Genomic DNA, 18,335 nt, shown 5'->3' on the forward strand with positions numbered 1-18,335 from the left:
GAACAAGCTGCATAGGTTAGTGTTAGATGCAGCTGTCCTTTATAACACTTGTTTTCCAAGTCACGTATCCTGTATGCGCTTTAATGAGTGCAACATAATTTTGTTTGCTTGTTTTAGGTTTTTAAGCTGGTACGAAATAAAAACATTTTACATCTTTCTATTAAATATATGAGAACAAAATACGTAAGCTAAAAATACACTGTTGTGTCTGGGGGAGAAAAATACTGCAGAAACAACAGGTAGTCAAATTCTGACTTCACCAACCTCATTTTTATTCTTGTACTAAACTTTATCTTATAACTGTGTGTGTATGTGTACATTTGTACTTTTCCAGATTGTAGTTACTTCTAAAGCTGAGCCTTGAACTGGAGATCAGTGTTTGCTCAGTGCTATTGTCAACTGACTGCTGAGCAGCAAAAGAAATGAAGGCAACGGGCATATCTTTGTGAAAGAAACCTGAATCTCTCCCAGTCTTAATTTTGTCTAATTGTGACTAGTGGCATCTCCATTCACGAAAAACAATCTGATATCCAGTCAGGTTCTGTATCAGTTAGAAAACTAGTTCATAATCTCTCAGACTGCATAATTAACAGTAAAGGGAATCATTTAAATAGCTTTGTATGTTAAAGTCTTGTATTTGTATTCCAACCACAGGTTTTTGAAGCTCAGACTGATTCTGGAATACTCTTCTGTGCTTTTTTACACAAACTATGCCGTTGGCACTGGAAGTTCACTTATTGAACTGAAAGTTCGAATACAAAATATATAAATATTAAAAACATTTTAAAAAATCAAATATAAAAGCAGTGATACTTGCCAGCCTTATTGTTAAGAGGTAATGAGTTTATAAAAGTTTTGACTGCATCTTGTTTTAAAGATGCAGAACTGCTTTATTAAGAATAGTTACTAAATTTAGATATGTTTGCTTTATTATGTATTATTTAATATTAGGCATGGTTGCTTTGAAATAGAAAAGGATATAAAGGTAAACAAAAGAGAACTTACAGGCACTTGAAATCTTAAGGAAATTATTTTTTTCCTCTCTTCTTAATAGCTGCATCCCAGAGAAGATGCCTGCATGCCCAATGCCAACTATGGTGTTCTTTTAATAGAGTTCTTTGAATTATATGGACGTCACTTCAATTATCTGAAGACTGGAATCCGGATAAAGGATGGTGGCTCTTACGTTGCCAAGGATGAAGTGCAAAAAAGTATGCTGGATGGCTATAGACCATCAATGCTGTATATTGAAGATCCGTTACAGCCAGGTATCCTCGTAAACCAAAAAGTCAATAAGTTTTGCTGTATCAACTAAGAAAAAGGTTAAGGGAATGCTTAATTCAAAGGAGTTAAACCAAAGAATAGTGCAGTGACCACGAAAAATCAAACAAACATCTCGTGTATGTCTGTGAACACAAGATAGATTCCAAATACCATGGTAATTTTCTTTTAAGATATTGCTAGCAAAAATTACTGTGTTACCCAAGAGCATGCCTATATTACAGTCAGGAGGTGGGGTATAAGAAGGCATGCCAAACAACTTTGCTGTCCTCTAGAGTGGTGATGACAACAAGGCTGCAGCAGCACAAGCCTGAGTATGGGCTAGATATACGGGTATATACGTCTGCTCCCTTCCAGCCTTGTGCCTGCCAGTACCACAGTTGCACCTTTTACTGTATGTATGTGCTTATGTCCACCCTCCTCTTTGATTCTATAAAGTCATGTAAACACATAGTAATTTCCTTCTGTAGCCTTACTCTTATGTTAAGGTTGATTGTTGACATGAATAGGCAGATCCTGGAATGGTGAATCAAGTGCTGCTCTTAGGAAAGAGTTAACATACTTCCAACCTAAAAAATGTCACCCGGGATAGTATTTGTAATATATGCAGTATATGGTTAATATTTTTCTTCACATATTGAATTTTTACACACAGAATTTCCTTTTTGGACTTCCATATATGTAAATATCTATAGGTTTTCTAAACTCATATATTTAGGCTTCACTAATACTCTTGTATTCTAAAAGAAGTTACTGTAGTGAGATGGGACTTAAGGACAATTTTTAAAACAATGTAATTGTCCCACATCTGAAAGGAGATAAATGTATGAAACTGAAACCATGATTATTTATATTTTTATTTTAAGGTAATGATGTTGGGAGGAGTTCATATGGTGCCATGCAAGTGAAACAGGCCTTTGATTATGCCTATGTTGTTTTGAGCCATGCAGTTTCCCCAATAGCTAAATATTATCCCAACAACGAAACTGAAAGGTAAATTTTTGAGTCTAAATCTCAGACATTAATTGCTTGTATTTTGGGTACCTAAAATTAATTGTGTGGGGTATTTCTCTTTTTTTCTTTTCCTGGTTTACAGTATATTAGGTAGAATAATTAGAGTAACACAAGAAGTGGCCACGTACAGAGACTGGATATCAAAACAGTGGGGAATGCAAAGTAGGACCGAGTCTTCATGTAATGGTAAGATTTGTCAAAGCTTGGCTGGTGGTGGGAAACTTCCTGCATATTTTGATTATGTAAATTTTTTGCTGCTTTTGCTCCACGTGTATGCACCTTAATATGAATTTACTTCATTAGCGAAGAGGTGATGAACTTTCTTTTGTTTTCACCCATAAAATTTAGTTTTGTACAAGAATAAAAAGGCTTTCCCACAACATCTTTGTTCTGCTGTTGATGAATTTGTTCAGCATAGAGTCTGTACAGTCTGTAACGCATGCTGGCTTGCAAAGGAAGCTTTTGAAAAACTTCAAATTTAAATTACATGTGTTGTTACTGTTGCATTTCCTTTGCCCTTAAAATGTGGACAAGATTTTAAAAAGGATCGCTAGGGATGCTAGTTTAAACCTAAATCCTTGCCTTGTGTTGGTATTTTATTTCTTTTTAAAGTATTTGAAGTCTGTCTGTCTACAGAAGCAGTATTTAAGCCAGGACTGACCATAGAAGTGGAATAAGTCTTAAAAGAAGAGAAATACTAAAATACCAGTCACAATTTTTATTACTTACAAATGGAAATACACAAAATCTATCCAGAGAACTTGCTGGAAACATCCTTTAAAATCATCTTTATTTTCATTGCCTGTCTTCTGACCCCACCCACAAGTTGCTACCCTGTTTTGGTGTAGGTGTATCTGCTGGCTGGAAATTTTCAAATTAAAATTAATTTTAACACTCTACAGTTTGTTTTAGAATGTTAGGTATTAGAAGTCTTCTCCTGCTAGATACTGATCAGAGAAGATGACAGATGTACCCCATCTTCAGGCTAGGTTGGGTTTTTGTTTGCTTTTAAAGCTTTTGTTAGTGATTTCCCCCCGCTGTCCCTGTAAATACAATATGTTTCTGGCCATTTTTGTTTTATCAGTCTGTAGACTTCTATGGCACTGCTGTACCATTTGGCAACGGCAGTTAACCACCATTCATTCCTGCAAGCTCTGTAGCAATACTTAGCTATCTATTGTGACATATACGTTAAATTGTATATAAATAAAGCTAGCGGTGTGATAAACATATATTACATAAATCTGTCAGAAAGTCAATTCAATACAAGTTGACAAAAAAAAAAAGCTTTTTCTGCAAGTACTAGTTACTAGGAAAGAAGCAGAAGTGACTCCAAGGTGCCTTATGTGAGACAAAACAGTCAGTTTAAAAATAAAAAAACCTAAGGTAGGAGGGTAATGATGGCATTACAGTGCTCATCTTGCAGGTTTAGTTTAGATTTAAGTTCTGATTCTTTCTATTTGTTAAGATAGAAGATAGTGAGATAGAAGTGTTCTGTACCTTTATGTTTTCAGTTTAGGGTATCATACAAACATACGATGAGAATTATTTAGAGTTCTTATGACCCTGGCAACTCCAGTAGAAGACAACTGGGAGTTGCAGAATTTTGGGCTCATAGGAAGTGTATTTAAACCTGTATCTTTGAGAGCTGTTTTAAGCATGTCATAAAACAATCTTACTTAAACAGCACATCTGAGCTCCATTACTACTTTCTTCCATGCCTTATTTCTAACTTCCATCTTGAACTGTGTGTAATGCTTGATGGTTTTCATAATGTAGAATCATGGGTCTTGTCAGGAAACCACCGAGGCCTCTGCAGAGTATTTGCTTGCTGCACCCACTACATAAAAACACATGTACAATGTGCTTGTAGGTAATGGATGTATGCATGTGCACAGGTGTCTGTACATGTCCTGCGGGGTATAATAGATACATAGTACCTAAATGGGTGTGTATATTGGGAGGGAAAAAAATAGAGCAACATAAACTTTGTCAGTTAATGTGTGGTGATGCTTCTGCTTCATTTTTAATAGGTAATGGAGTAACCTTGATAGTAGATAATCAGCAGCTGGACAAATGCAACAATAATCTTGCTGAAGAAAATGAAGCACTGGGAAAACCTAGAAATAAAACTTCAGAAACACTTAGTAAACATTCTTCAAATTCTTCATCAGGTCCCTTATCATCGTCATCATCTACACTGTCCAGTTCTAGTGATGTAGTAAGTACTGGAGATTGTCTGCATTTTGCTTTTTCCAATTTATTTTTCTTTACTTATATTGCTGCAAAAAGCTCAGAATCCTAGTTAATTATTTCATCCAGAATCCTAACTTGCATAAGATGTTACTTCTTATGCAATTTCTACACATGTAAATTGTAGTGTGTTTTTTAACACAAAACATGTAGGAAAGTGAATACAGTAGATGTAAAGCTTCATAGCCCTTGTTTCTGTGGGAAAACTGTATTTCAAAAAAGACTGTTAGTCCTAAACCATATGCTTCAAAAGTAATACAAAATGCCTTATTTAAAAAAAAAATAAAAATGCTTGAATGGGAATTCTGTTTAATAAATAAATAAATAAAATAAAAGATAAAGCCCCAAATCAGAATCATTTACCAATACATTTTTAAAACAGTTTGTTGACTCAGTAAGAATTCTGGATTGCAAGTTTTAATATTTAATAAACGCCTTTCAAGTTTTGCCCATTGCTAGCTTTAATTTTAAGGGAAAACTCACTCACTTTATAGAAAGACTCACGTATTCTTAAGAAAAACTCACTAATACTTTAAATTTTCCTGAAGGATTCTGATGGAACACCTTGCAAAACCTCTAAACAATTGAGTTGTCGTCAGTCTACGACAAACAGAGTGGGGTCACAAGAAGTGTCACTGGAATCCTCCCAGTCAAGTGGGAAAACACAAAATAGCCAAACAGCCAATACATCCAGCAACACGAACAAATCTCAGGTTTGTGAAATGTTTAAAAGCAACAACTGTGTAGATTATTGGAATATTACACATGCCCTCCATGGAAAGATAGTTTGTTCTGGAAAGAAAACAGCGTGCTTTTCTCTTCCCCTTTGCCCTACTAGAAAACTGAGCACTGAGTGTATCTAAAAGTTACCTGGTTCTCTGTTTAGATTAGAGAGGTGAACTTATAATGGTGCTTTTCCTAGCCTTAAACAGACTAAACTGGAGTGACTTTGTTTGGGGAAATCTAGATTTGCCAGAAGTACACACTTGTGTTGTACAAGTTTCCTTTATGCAAAAATCATGTTGGTCTAGTCTTAACTGCTGAATTTGAGATCTAATGAGATTTGCATGCACTTTAACAAACAGCAAAAATGTACGTTTAAACTATGACTGGCTGTTGATCCTTGTTGAAATATCTTTTAATAAGGAAGATGGAGATACTCGCTGACATGAAATTCCCTCTAATTTCCCCTTAAATTCAAATGTCTTTATGATGAGACCTACCAAAGTTTATATACTAGAGGGTTTCTCATGTTGAGAATACTTGTGTGACGACTCAGTAATCTGGAAATGCTATATGCCTCTATGCACAATATACCTCTGGATGGATGCAGTTTACATTTTTACACTTCTTCAGAATTTATTTTTCATTCATTAAAAAAGTCCTAGTCTGGAATCTTCTGGAGTAATATTCCTGAAAAGTAATTCTGAAGACTTGCTGGTTCCTGTTTGCTGGTTATCTCTAGCTAGTAACAAGGAAGTTTAAAAAACAAAACAGGCCTTGGATATATACCACTAAATTCTGTTGCTGGAATGTGAATATGCACAATCTGACATAACGTGCCATCTGCAAAAAGATGTGATATGAAATTAGTCTTGGTCTTAAAAGAGTGTTGTCTTAATTGGGCAGGGAAGATAGATTTGAGCAATCTTCATCTCTTCTTGGATTATGGGCTTCTGTTTCTGTAAAATACTTTTTTGATGGCTGTGCAGTGGATGAGATAAGAGTCCTATCATTTTCAAAATTCCAAGTGCTATATACTCTTCACTCTCTTCATTTCCATGGCTTTGGGTCTAGAGATGAGCATTTTTTTGCAGCCAACAAAATGAAAAATATGTGGTTCTGTGCTGCTGCCTAAGCAATGGCCTAGCTTCTTTTGCTATGTCAGGTTGTGTTAACACTGCTGTGAGTTATTAACGTCCTTGTTATCTGGAAATGGGGTTGTGTAATTGCCACACTTTCTTCTTACACTGACTTACCAGGCTCTCTTTATTTTGCAGCATGGATCTGCACGGTTATTTCGCTCTTCCAACAAAGGCTTCCAAGGTCCAGCAAACTCAAGCCACGGTACCTCAGTCACAAACAAACAACATCAAGGCAGCAAATCACACCATCAGTACTTCCATGGCAAAAAGAGGAAACACAAGAGGGATGCAACCCTTTCAGACCTTTGTAGATAGTTGCCTATTTTATGACTGTTCTTCTGTGTGCAATGATCTCATGCTACAGGATAGTTTGATAGTGACTCCTTGGATCTCTTCCGGAGCTTCAGACTGTTCAGACATTGATTAGCAACTGCATTTTTTTTTCCCAGCTCGCCACGGAACGGATCATGAAGATTGATCACTGAAAAAAAAAAAAAAAGAAAAAAAAAGAAAAAAAGGAAAAAAAAAGAAAAAAATTAAAAAAGAGAAAAAATAAAAAAATAAGGAAAAAGGCTGCTCATTTGATAAGTCATATGCTACAACAGGGTCATTTAGGATATAAAAGCTTGAATGTAAAATAAATGTATTTCCCATCAGCTCATGCTGACCTGTAGGGGTAGTACTCAGTGTGTCTAGGGGGTGGTAACAAACAAATAAAAAATAGGAAAAAAGGCAAAAAATTGTATTTTGAGGGAAACCCAGCCTTTAAAGGTGAAAGTAATTTGTGCATGATTTTTTTTTATTATTTTTGCATATACTTACCATTTTATTGTGTATATATAGATGACCATATAGGAAAACTGACATTTGTAATAGTGGATTTGTTAATACTTTTTACATAACATTACTGTTTAAATTGTAAACATAAATTTTTCTCAGGATTAGTTTGGAAAATAATCTGAATTGTCATCTTAACATCCATATAAAGAGACATTACTAGTTATATTGCTCAGAATTTCTTTTCTTGGCATTTCAAAGATTTAATAGAACATTTGATCTGCAAAAGCTGTTCCTCTGAAAGAAAGGTTTATAGTGGCAAATGAAATTTTTTCATTTGTGTAAAGTGTAGATGTACTTCGTGTAGACACTGAGCTTGTCATCTTGAAGAAGTAACCTTCACCTTGTTTTCTAGAGTGCCATCATTTCAGGCAATGGGGTTTTATAGTTGCACCTTCTTTCTCTTCCTTGCCTTAGTGGTCCCCCCTCTTTTTTTTCTTTTTTCCTTTTTTTTTTTTGTTTTTCCACTTTGGGGGGGTTTGTTTGGTTGGTGTTGATGATTCTTTTTCTCCCCCCTCCTCCTCCCCAGTTTAAAAAACAAAACCAAAACAACTCAGTTTGTTACAGACGTTTGCATTCCTGGGCTGCTTAAATCCCATGCCTCTTTGTTTGTGCCTTCCCTCCCATTTCCAGGTCTGTTTTTTTTCTTTTATATTTATGCTAATTCCTGTAGGAGATGATAACTGTTGAAGCTTTAAGTAAATTTTACAATTAAAGTATTTTTTCTCACTCCCCTCTAAGGCATTTTTATATTTACACTTAATAATTAAAAACAAACAAAAAACCTTCAAATAATGAAATATATTTTATATTGCCTTAAAGACCCAAACCTTTCATATCTCATAGTATTTCTTCGTTGATCTAGTTATCACTTCATTTAAACTCCGCTTTGTCTGGTTCAGTCACATTTTAAGCCTAGGCTGCAGTAAGCTTGATGCCATGAATGCGAATCAAATGTGTAACTACAGGCATAGTTTGGAAAAGGGGTTGGGACACTTCAATGGTAAAATGTTAAGTGGCATTTACTTTCACATATTTCTTTAAAGAGGAAAGTCTGTACTTAGCATATGTGGCTGTATTTAATGCAGCTGTTCTGGAGATGATGCTTTTATAAAAAGTACTATTAGCTTTTAGAAACTTTTTTTTATATACATTTGCAGAATTCTACAGACCAACCTGACCTTTACTGGGCACTAATGAGTGCAATGATTTTAAAAGTAAAATAATGCTAAAATAAGACCAGAACTGGTGTCATCACTTAAATTAATAAACATTTTCAATGTGTTAAAGTGTTTTACTTCAAAAAGGAAAATATATATATATATTCCAAAAATGTTGAAAGTCATAACAGTTACTCAAACACTAAGCTTAAGTGATGTTAATTTGACAATATTTTTTTAAATTTTTAGATTCATATTTTAATTTGAGAATTTTATCAACACGATGTTGAGCTTTTGTTCATAGAAACTAGTAAAAGTTATACCACATTATGCATAATCACAGTATTTATTTTGTTTTAGATTATTGTGAATGTGTAGACTTAAGTTCACCGCTTAGGGAACAATTATTTATAAATTATATTAATCCAGTATTGTTAGCTGCTATTAGCAAAACTGTTCCAAAACTTAATACTTGCAAAGATCTGTATCGCATTTACCACACTGAAGTGTTTTTAAAAGAATCACCCTCATTGTTGAAAGCAAATGTACTCTTAGGGTGCAGATATTAGTGTTCCAATAAGCATGTGATAATTTTAAGGTGGTGGTAGCGGGAAGATAATCTTGATTCCATTGGGAATCTTAGGTTTGCCTCAATTTATGGTTTTCATAAATTTAATGGAAAATAGCTTTTCCTGGACTGCTCAAGTTTCTTTTTGGTAAACAGTATCTTTCTAAAAGAAGAAAAAAAAAAAAAGCATGAAGGAAGAATTGAGGTATTTTACATTGCCTCAAATGACCAGCATTGTATTCATAAAATACTGTATATCTTGCAAATCTTTATTTAAACAGAACAGTTGAACTGTTCGTTTTTCAATCTGAAGTAAAATACTTTCAAGACCTTTTAGTTTGCCTGCTCATTTGTCTTGTACATTTCATCTCTGTATTTGACTCAAGTCTAATTCCTTTTTGAGTTTCAATACTTTTGTGAAGATTTTGTGAATATATGACAAATAAATGTTTAATCTAACTACTGTAGTTTATCACCATTCTTGACACTTACCCTGTTTTTCCCTTCGCAGTACTGGAAGGAACAGAATGAACAGAATAGTCAGACCTCTTTGTAACTTTTGTAGTATCTGGGTGCTTCTTGCTGGGCGCCTCTACCTTCTGTTCAAGTAGGGCTGGTCTGTGGAGCTGAAGCAGAACCTGTGTTTCTGAGAATGAGAGAAGTAATATATATGTATATTTTTAAGTATTATTTTTCTCTAGCTTTCCTCTGCAGCATACATAGGAAACTTGTGCAGAGGTTGGTTTACTTTGGGCTCCAAACTTGTGTTGCATCTAGTGCTGTAGCTGCAGTGCAGCTGTTGTTCAGAAGTGGCACTCTGAGCAGGACATTGTGGAAATACACAAGTTAATTTGGGTTACCTTTGGCTAGAAAGTTTGTTTAGCATAGTTCCTGAAGCATGGTTGATTTTACTAATGTATGGCTTTGGTTATCTTCCTTGCATAGATCAGTAAGAAGACACATACATACTGACAGCTCTTACAGACTTGCTGCTGGTAGTTTAACTCAGACCACCTAAAATTCTTAGGTACGCTTCCTGTTGAACATCAGGTTGATTTATTACTTTTTTTTTTTTTTTTTTTACATTTTTAAAGGATAGATCAAATAGTGCTTATAGTTTAAAAGCTGTGTATTTATTATTTTTTATATTGTCAGTCCTCTACCTTGTGGCAAAAAGAAGGTGAACTGTAGGTAATTCTTTGTGACACACCATGATTCTGTTTATTGACCTCCATGTTCTGTGCAGCATCCTCAGAATTTACATCTCATGTTTTTAAATCTTAAATAAGTTATTTTCCTAGAACTAAATTGTTAGAAAATAAGTTGTCCAATTGCTGGTGGCAACTTTTTCTTTCAAATTTACTTTCAAAATGGATCTTTTTCACTTCATTTCTGGAGTCATCATGTATGCTTTCTGAATGCGATATGTGAGCAAGTAATTAGAAAATAGTCTATCTTGAAAATGTTAAATGTTAAAAATGTTAAATGTTAAAAAATGGCAGCCAGCCATTTGACATCTTGACGGATGCTAAAGCTCGCGATAGATGTTAAAACTGAATGACTGCCAACTTTATTTCCTGAACAGTAAAAGCTGTAGGAGATTGCAAAGTATGCAATTACTCAAGAAAGGAGTATGTTTACCCACTCAGGGGTTGTAATAAAAAATACCTTTTGATTATTCCAGCTACTGTTAAAGTGCAAAAACTAGCGATTACTTACTCCGCTGATTCCTACAACTTGATTCATTTGCTTAACAATGCAACTTGATTTTCTAGAATCAAGTTTGTCATGTCTTGAAATGGTGTTTCTTTGTCCTGAAAGTGCAAAATGCGAGAGCTTCATTTTCTATCTAATTTGTAGTGTTTGTGTAGTTTCTCAGAAGTGTTTTCCAGTTGCAGTGACCTAAATGTTAGTGTCTTGACTCTATTTGCATAAGCCATTTACCAGCAGTTCTGACAGATATTCATGGCTTCGTGAATTGTAAAGCGTGTACACTTGTGTGGTGTTGAACAAAGTCTGACAAACCATTGGTGCAGTTCTGTTGAGTGTTAAAAACAAACAAAAAAACTACCCTTGTGCACTTTTGCTTAGGTATGGAACAGTGTTTGACTCCTGAGCTGAAAGATCATTAAGCAATTAAATTCTGCTGATTAGCTATTAGGAAAACAATCAGTACTCTCAGCTGCATTTTTCCAGGTCTAAAGTTCATTTACTGCAACAGATCTGGTGATAGCAAAATCTGAAAACAAACCTTCTGGTTAGACTGTTCTTTTATGCAGCCTGACCATGTAGCACTGTAGTATCTTCTCTGAACTTAATGTTACCATCTTAAAAAACAAAACAAATCTAAAAACAAATCTAACTTGCTGGTATGTATACAACTGATGGTTGCACCTAGAGTATGAAGAAATATTTTTGCCCCAATAACATTATGTGGTTTAGGTGAAATATGCATTGATGCGTACTGTTTGTAAATCCCTAGTTCTGTGACCTATTTCCAAACAAGACTTGTTCATTCTTACAGCAAGTAGGGGACTGACTAAGGATGAGATGTGTGTTTTTTGGTTGGTTGTTTTTGTTTTTTTCCTCTTCACTACAGTGGATATTGAATCAAACGCATTTGTGGTTGCCTGGTAATCAGTAACTATGAAAAGACCATTCTCAGTCAGAAAAATCAATGACTTAAGCCAACAGCAGGTAGAAATCTTTCATATTTTCTTCCTTCAGTGCTAGCTTGTTTGCTTATTCTTTTCAAAATGTTTGACAGTGCAAGGGAATAATTTATAAGGTAATGTAACCTTTTCTATAAGATTTTTATTTACACCAAACAATGTCTTACTAAACCTATGTTATAATGTTATCTTGTATCCATCAAGGTGACAAAAAGTCTAATTCCTGAAAACTTCAGGCACCTCAGAGCTGGCTCTCCAGTGCTGTCCAGTGAATGACTTCTGTGCAGTGTCTCAGCAACATACCCCAATTAAGAAAGGTAGTTTGAAGGTTTCTGTTTTGCAATGTTGCTTATACATAATACTAGTAACTTAAGGTTATAGTAGCTTATTTGGTACTGCTGAGCTACCATCTGCACTCCTCATACATCCCAAATTCTAGAGAATCCCACTACTCTAAGAGTATAACTTTAGAAAACTGTATATTTGTGCTTAAAAAAGAAATGTAACCAATATTAGCAGGGCTCAATTGCCAGTGGCTAAGAGCGGTGCCTGCTGTGGAGAAAGGAGCCATTGCGGTGACCAGCTGCCCTGGCACCTCCCTGGCGCATGCAGGCAGCCTTCGCCTCCTCTGGCAAAACAGGTCATAGAGTGGACCCACCTTCCTAGGCAAAGTACTTTATTTAAATACACTTAACAATTAAATATCTCTAAATTCTTGAGAGCAAAGTCACATGCTGGTCTATCAAAAACAGAACAAATTTGGAGTACATGGGCAAATACAGATGTTGGGAAACCTAAAAGCTGAAGCATTAATGTAAAAGGGAAGGAATTCAAACTTTTGCAGTTTCAGAGAGCACTGGTCTGAAAACTTTACTATGCATGGATAGTCTGATTTAAAACAAACAAACAGAACCCTAAATCTTCAAATGGTATTACTGCACTTTATTTCTACTGAGTAAAATAATATTTTACGTTACAATAGTGATTTTAGAGGGATATTTTTGAAGTAAAAACATTAACAATTCACAAAATAATGCTAGTTCTGTAGCCTTTCTACATTATGTACTTTTTCTAGTTATCAACACTATCAAATCTGTCCATGAAAAATACTGTACTTGAGTTGTGTGTATGAGTTTCTGTACATGTACCTTTGGGAGAGTCTGAATATTCTAATGTGGTTTAGTGTGGGAAAACTACAGTTAGCAATTTTGATGAGCTGGTGTAACACTAAAAGGACGTATATTAGAATTGATATTTATTTTCATGATGTCATTATTGGAAAGTTATTTTCATTTCTTGTTTCATGGCCTCCTTGATATTTTGATTTTATACATGTTTTCTGCCTTTGACACATCTGGCATGTATGAGAAATCACAGGTGTCCTTTTCTACTGGGTGTGGCTGGGATGTTAACTTTCCCTGCAGCAGCCCATACAGTGCTGTGCTCTGCACTTGTAGCTAGAACAGCAGTGGTATCACACCAGTGTTGTGTCTGCTGCTGAGCAGTACTGGCACCGCATCAGGACTCTCTCTAACCCTCCTAGGGGGTGGGCAAAATAGTGAGAAAGGGACATCACCAGGGCAGCTGATCTAAACCAACCAAAGGGATATTCCATACCATACGATGTCATACTCAGCAATAAAAGGTGTAAAAAGGAAGAAGAGGGGAGTGGTCGGCTCTCGTTGTGAAAACATCTGTCCTCCTGAACACTGGCTACTTCAAGGCCCTGAACGCCAGCCCTGCTTCAAGGATGTGGTCAAGCATCTCTCATTTGTGGGAAGTAGAGAGTAGTTTCTTTCCTCTGCACTTCCATACGGCCTTCACTTGTTTTTTTTTTTTTTTTTCCCTCCCTTTTCCCCTTTCCCTTTTTTCCTTTAGTTAAATAGTTTAATTAATAATAATCTTTCCTTAATAATTATTTTTTCCCTTTAATTAAATTATCCTTATCTCAACCCGTGAATTGTTCTTTCCTTTACTTCTTCCCCTCCTCTTCTAAGGAGGAGGAGTGAGAGAGCAGTTGTGGTGGAGTTCAGCTGCCTAGCATGGTAAAACCACCACACCTTTATCCTACCTGCCTGCTGGCATCAGTTAAGACTTGATTTAATGAGCAGGTAGATCACTATTAAAGAACAGTAAGTATCCATTTCTGATATAATCAAAATTTTTGATACAGTGGAACTCTGATTTCACTACAGTAACAAACTAAAGCATTTCTCATCCTAGTTCTTCTCAGCTTTAGGATAATAACTATATCGGTATGTTTGAACATGCCAACTACATGGAGGAGAAAACAGCCTTTTTCTCAGTATAAAGGAAAACAAAAGTATTAGAATACTTAAAGCTCTCTGTGCTAATATAAGGCTAGTTCCTGAGGTAATATAAATCATTTTTGCTCCATTTGCTTCAATATAATGGAGCTATGTTGATTTAACCAGATGATTTTGTCCACTTTTTTTAAATTGCTTTGTAACAGACTTTTTGTTTGTTTGTTTCAGTAAATCCATGTTTTCTAGTGGATTCTCTAGGAACTTTGTTGTAGAATTGTATTTTAATTTATGTAGAAGCATTTTTCCCTAAAAATACACATGGTCTCTTTGTTCCTTCCTGATTTTTCCAAAGTATTTTTGGTTTCAAATATTCCCTTCTAGCTACTAATGTAAAGATATGGGAATTGCAAATTGAAAACAGCTAAATAGTTTCATCATTCACTGTGAAAATAAAACAATGTGTTCTTTTTTGTGTTCCTTAAGTCAGTAACATCTTCCATTTGATTATAAACCCCACCTGCAGTGCTGTAGTTTCTAACAGAGAGATGGCCTCCTTTCATTTATGTTCTTCTCCTGTATAACTTATCAATTAAGGAAAAGAAAGAGTGACCGCTCAATAAGATCATCATAATTGTTTTTTAGTCAGCAACAGACTGGATCTTCTGTCACTCTGCACTGCTGTGGATAATTTGATTTCCAGAAGAAAATGTTAACATTTTAGTACAGATCAACTTGAGTATACAGAAGCATTATAAAATAGGTATGACCTCTTAGTGCAGTCCAAATCACACCCACAAGCACAGGTAGAAGGCTTAAGCAATCGGCCAGGCACTGATTTTAAGGCACAACGCATGTTCTTGCTCTGCAGAAAGAACGTTAAATATGAGTGAGAGAGGAGATGGAAGTACTTTTCTGATTCTTAATTCAAGAAGTCAACAAAACCTCACAGCCAAGGCTTCAAAGCTGAAGAACATCTCGTGGTGAGACGAACTCCTAAGTCCTTCAGTTCCTTTAGAAAATGGCATATTAACTCTTCAGTCATATAAGTACTTTTTTGGACTGTTGATGCTTTTCATAATTTCTTCTACTGTTTCACAGTGCTGTGAGTTTGTATTGTTTTTAAAGTTTTATTTGGAGAAACTACTTTTGTAGAATTAAGTCCCACTGACTTACATGAAATATGGAATGCTAGAAAATAAGATCTTGGTTCCAAGTCAGTTAGAATCTGGGAGACTTTTAAAACAAGTAACAATTATGACAAGAGACCTGAGTAGCTTTTCATTTCCCTAAAGACACGGGTAATTCATATGGAATTGATTGCTTTATTTAAAGAAAAGCAGCAAATTATTCCCAACAGTTCCTTCAATTGATCTGAGAGACCAGAAATGCAAATTACATAATAGCAGTGAAACTCTACTTTCTTTTTATCATGGCTGATACGTGATATCCTGTAAATGCGGATGATATCAATGTAACAGCTCAGAATAATTTCCCTTTCATTCCTTCCTAAGCATGTAGTGTCTAGCATGTTGGGATTGTTTTATTATTAGACATCTTTGAACTCATAAATTTGCAGGAAATAACACAATTTACTCAAACTATTTGTATCATCATTCTCTAAATTAAGTTAAGACTGTCTTGGTCACTTTTTCTGGATATTTGATTAACTGCTAAAAGGCAGCGTGATAAAACATAGTTTGCTAAAACAGGCTATTTTCTGTGATGTTGCAGGATTTCAAAAGACTATTAAAAATCAGTAGCTATATCTAAAATTCTTTGTGCTAATTTTAAAAGTAATTGTGCTTGTTAAGATCATAGAATCATAGAATATCCTGAGTTGGAAGGGACCCATAAGGATCATCGAGTCCAACTCCTAAAGATTATATTATGCCTAAAAAAAATACCCACAAAATATTCTACTGCATAATAATTTTCAAATTAGTCTTAAGGATTTAGAAGTATTTTCTGAAACTATGACTACGTTTCTGATTTGCCTTCTTCATATACTTATTTACTCAGCAGCTATCTTTTGAGTATTAGCTGACTAATTTATGGGATAGAAATCAAAATGTTGAAACACTTTGTGATTAAAATTATAAAAAAGTAACTTACTGGGTCCAGAATCAGCCCTTTTACTATTGTGAATAGTCCAAGCAAGTGTATCCTGAAGGCAGGCTCACACAATGACTTAAGAAGCCAATTTAACACCCCAAATCGGAATTGTACTAAAAGAGTGCTATATTTTCTTTCATTTCTGTTGCTTTTAAAAAATAGTGATTTTTTTTCCCCTTTTTTGTAATGGTTCATGGCACTGGGCATTATGGCGATTTACCTTGAAGCATACATCCTCATTGTACAAAACAGACTTCTGTAATGCTCTGTAACTCAATTTGTAAATGCTGCTGCACATAGACTCAGTATAAATAACATATCAACAAGTAATTCAAATACAAAATTGAAAAAGAATTTTACTTTTGTTATATTAGATTTTATCAGCTAATGTGTGGCATTTTATTTTAATAACAGATCTCTATTTATGATAGCTTATCCAGTTCAGTCTGGAAAGATTTGATTTGTGTGTTTCATACAAACATGTACGTTTTATGTGTTCAATATGTACGTATTGTAGAGCTGCTGGACTTTTCCTGAAAAAGTGCTTGTGAATAATAATGTCTGTTCATCTGAGAGTAACATTTGCAGGGAAGCAAATAAAATCTTAGGGACTGCTGTTTTCTAATTTGAACAACATTTTCAGATGGACCTTCCATAAAGGGCTCTTATTTTCATTGCTTCAAACATCTACAGTTATCATGTACACGCAGGAAATTTTAGATCAATATATAGGTTCAAAAAGATAAACTAATAAAATTACAGGCTAGGTGCTATCTCTCTCACCCGGGACAGAACCTTACACTTCTGGCAGTCGCAATGTCAGGCGCTCTCCAGTAAGGGGTGGTAGCATCTCCTTTGTGAAATTCAGCCGGCTGTACTTCAGCTGTGCGGCACTTGAGAGAAGAACTAGCTGCAGAAAAAGAAATGGGGAAATCGATCCACAGCATCTGTAGGAGCCAACGAAATATATCTTAATTTCTACATTTTGCTTTTTTTCCTTTTATATCCATTTTGCTAGAAATGTATTATGTTAGTTACTGATAGTTTAAGAGTAATCTGCACAACAGTGTACATACAGCACTTAGTGTTTTGGAACTGCTACCATTAAAAAATTACAATGTTAGTAGCACTGAATCATGCAGGAATTTTAGAACTTTGTCTGGAATAGCAAATATTTGTGGATATACAGAAATGATGTTAAGCAATCTGTGTACTCGGAAGGTCCACAAAATTCTGATGAAGTAAATGGAATCCATCTGTTCTGAAATCAGTCCATTTATGATCTCAGAAGAACAATGTATTTTCCATTTCCTGCATTTTTTTTTAATCCCTGTTATCTACTCCAACATTCAGTGAAGACAAAGAATTCTTTTTAACAAGTGTTTTACTGGAAGATCTTTTTTTTTTTTCTCTCCCCTAAGAAATGGTTCGAATAGCCTATGCACTGCTTCCATGTGAACGCTCTAATAATTTCCCAGTGCCTTTCAGATACACAGTGTCCAAAACAGGAACAGAAAGACCCAGGTAAGATGAAGCAAGTTGTACAAGACTGCCCATAAAAGTGTCACAGGACACAGAACAGAGGAGCAGAGTCCAGCCTGTTTGCTGCCCAGTCTTGTGCCTCAGGTATGATAACTACTAATTCTCCAGCTCTGTTACTTATGTGCTTGTCCCATGCAGCTAAAACTAGATTTTTATTCCTCTCCAAGATTCCCAGTCCTAGTAGCATCCTGATTGCCTGGTAGTGTCAGAAAACACGTTTCCTATTTGCCCATCACCATTCAGACAGGAGCGAGGTGAATGCAGCTGTCCTGCCTGTGGTGAATGTGCTCAACTGCTGCTCCCTTGGAGGGGGTGAATTCAGGCACATAGACTCGGGCCTACAGAGAAATTGCCAGCTGGCTAGCAGTGCCCACACCAAAATCATCGTATTTAGTTCCTATATTACGGCAGTAACGTCAGACTAGGGTTCACAGCGTGCTGTTAGCATGCTCCCCTGCCTCTTGCCTTTCCCTTCAGTGCAGCAGCTACAGGCAGGGGGCACAGGCACCTGTTCCTGGTGTGGCCCACAGAGCCTAACACCAGCCTCTGAAGAGATCGGTGTCTTCCCCCCGCCTCCACGAAGATCGAAGATCGGTGTCTTCTCCCCAGCCCCTGCCATGAGCTTGGGATCACGGACAGCTTGTTGAGCTACGGGGAACACGCTGAGGAATCCCAGCCAGCCCTGCGAAATCCACCCGCAAGCCAGTGAGAGGACTAAAGCAAGCGGTGAGTAAACTGAGGAACACGAAGCCATCATCGCCCTC

At 35.8% G+C, this 18,335-nt stretch overlaps 3 protein-coding genes across 6 annotated transcripts in view; 2 read left to right on the plus strand and 1 right to left on the minus strand.

Moving 5' to 3' along the window:
• Nucleotides 1-9,437, plus strand: part of TENT4B (terminal nucleotidyltransferase 4B) — a 41,853-nt gene extending 32,416 nt beyond the window's left edge. The window contains exons 7-12 of the mRNA XM_083794835.1: nucleotides 1,055-1,268; nucleotides 2,148-2,274; nucleotides 2,378-2,481; nucleotides 4,329-4,516; nucleotides 5,097-5,261; nucleotides 6,549-9,437. Of these exons, the coding sequence (XP_083650961.1) occupies nucleotides 1,055-1,268; nucleotides 2,148-2,274; nucleotides 2,378-2,481; nucleotides 4,329-4,516; nucleotides 5,097-5,261; nucleotides 6,549-6,728 (978 nt within the window). The 3' untranslated portion in view covers nucleotides 6,729-9,437. The remainder of the gene's footprint in view (nucleotides 1-1,054; nucleotides 1,269-2,147; nucleotides 2,275-2,377; nucleotides 2,482-4,328; nucleotides 4,517-5,096; nucleotides 5,262-6,548) is intronic.
• LOC310879882 (uncharacterized protein) lies at nucleotides 9,036-18,190 on the minus strand (the record flags this gene model as incomplete). 4 transcript variants are annotated; one of them, XM_083794873.1, is made up of 4 exons in its annotated part: nucleotides 9,036-9,624; nucleotides 14,685-14,779; nucleotides 16,830-16,976; nucleotides 18,080-18,190. In XM_083794873.1, 4 exons carry the CDS (start codon nucleotides 18,188-18,190, stop codon nucleotides 9,582-9,584), a joined length of 396 nt encoding a protein of 131 aa, XP_083650999.1. In that variant the 3' UTR covers nucleotides 9,036-9,581. The 4 variants fall into 4 exon arrangements, 1 of the variants encoding a protein (XP_083650999.1); XR_014571205.1 differs by having other exon boundaries at nucleotides 9,036-14,779; nucleotides 16,830-16,939; nucleotides 18,080-18,154; XR_014571206.1 differs by having other exon boundaries at nucleotides 9,036-14,779; nucleotides 16,813-16,939; nucleotides 18,080-18,154.
• ADCY7 (adenylate cyclase 7) overlaps nucleotides 18,161-18,335 on the plus strand; it is a 61,469-nt gene continuing 61,294 nt past the window's right edge. The window contains exon 1 of the mRNA XM_083794824.1: nucleotides 18,161-18,297. The gene's annotated coding sequence lies outside the window, so the exon portion shown is untranslated. The remainder of the gene's footprint in view (nucleotides 18,298-18,335) is intronic.

Source organism: Anser anser (genome assembly GCF_964211835.1).
Source record: "Anser anser genome assembly, chromosome: 11".
Classification (NCBI taxonomy): Eukaryota; Metazoa; Chordata; class Aves; order Anseriformes; family Anatidae; genus Anser; species Anser anser.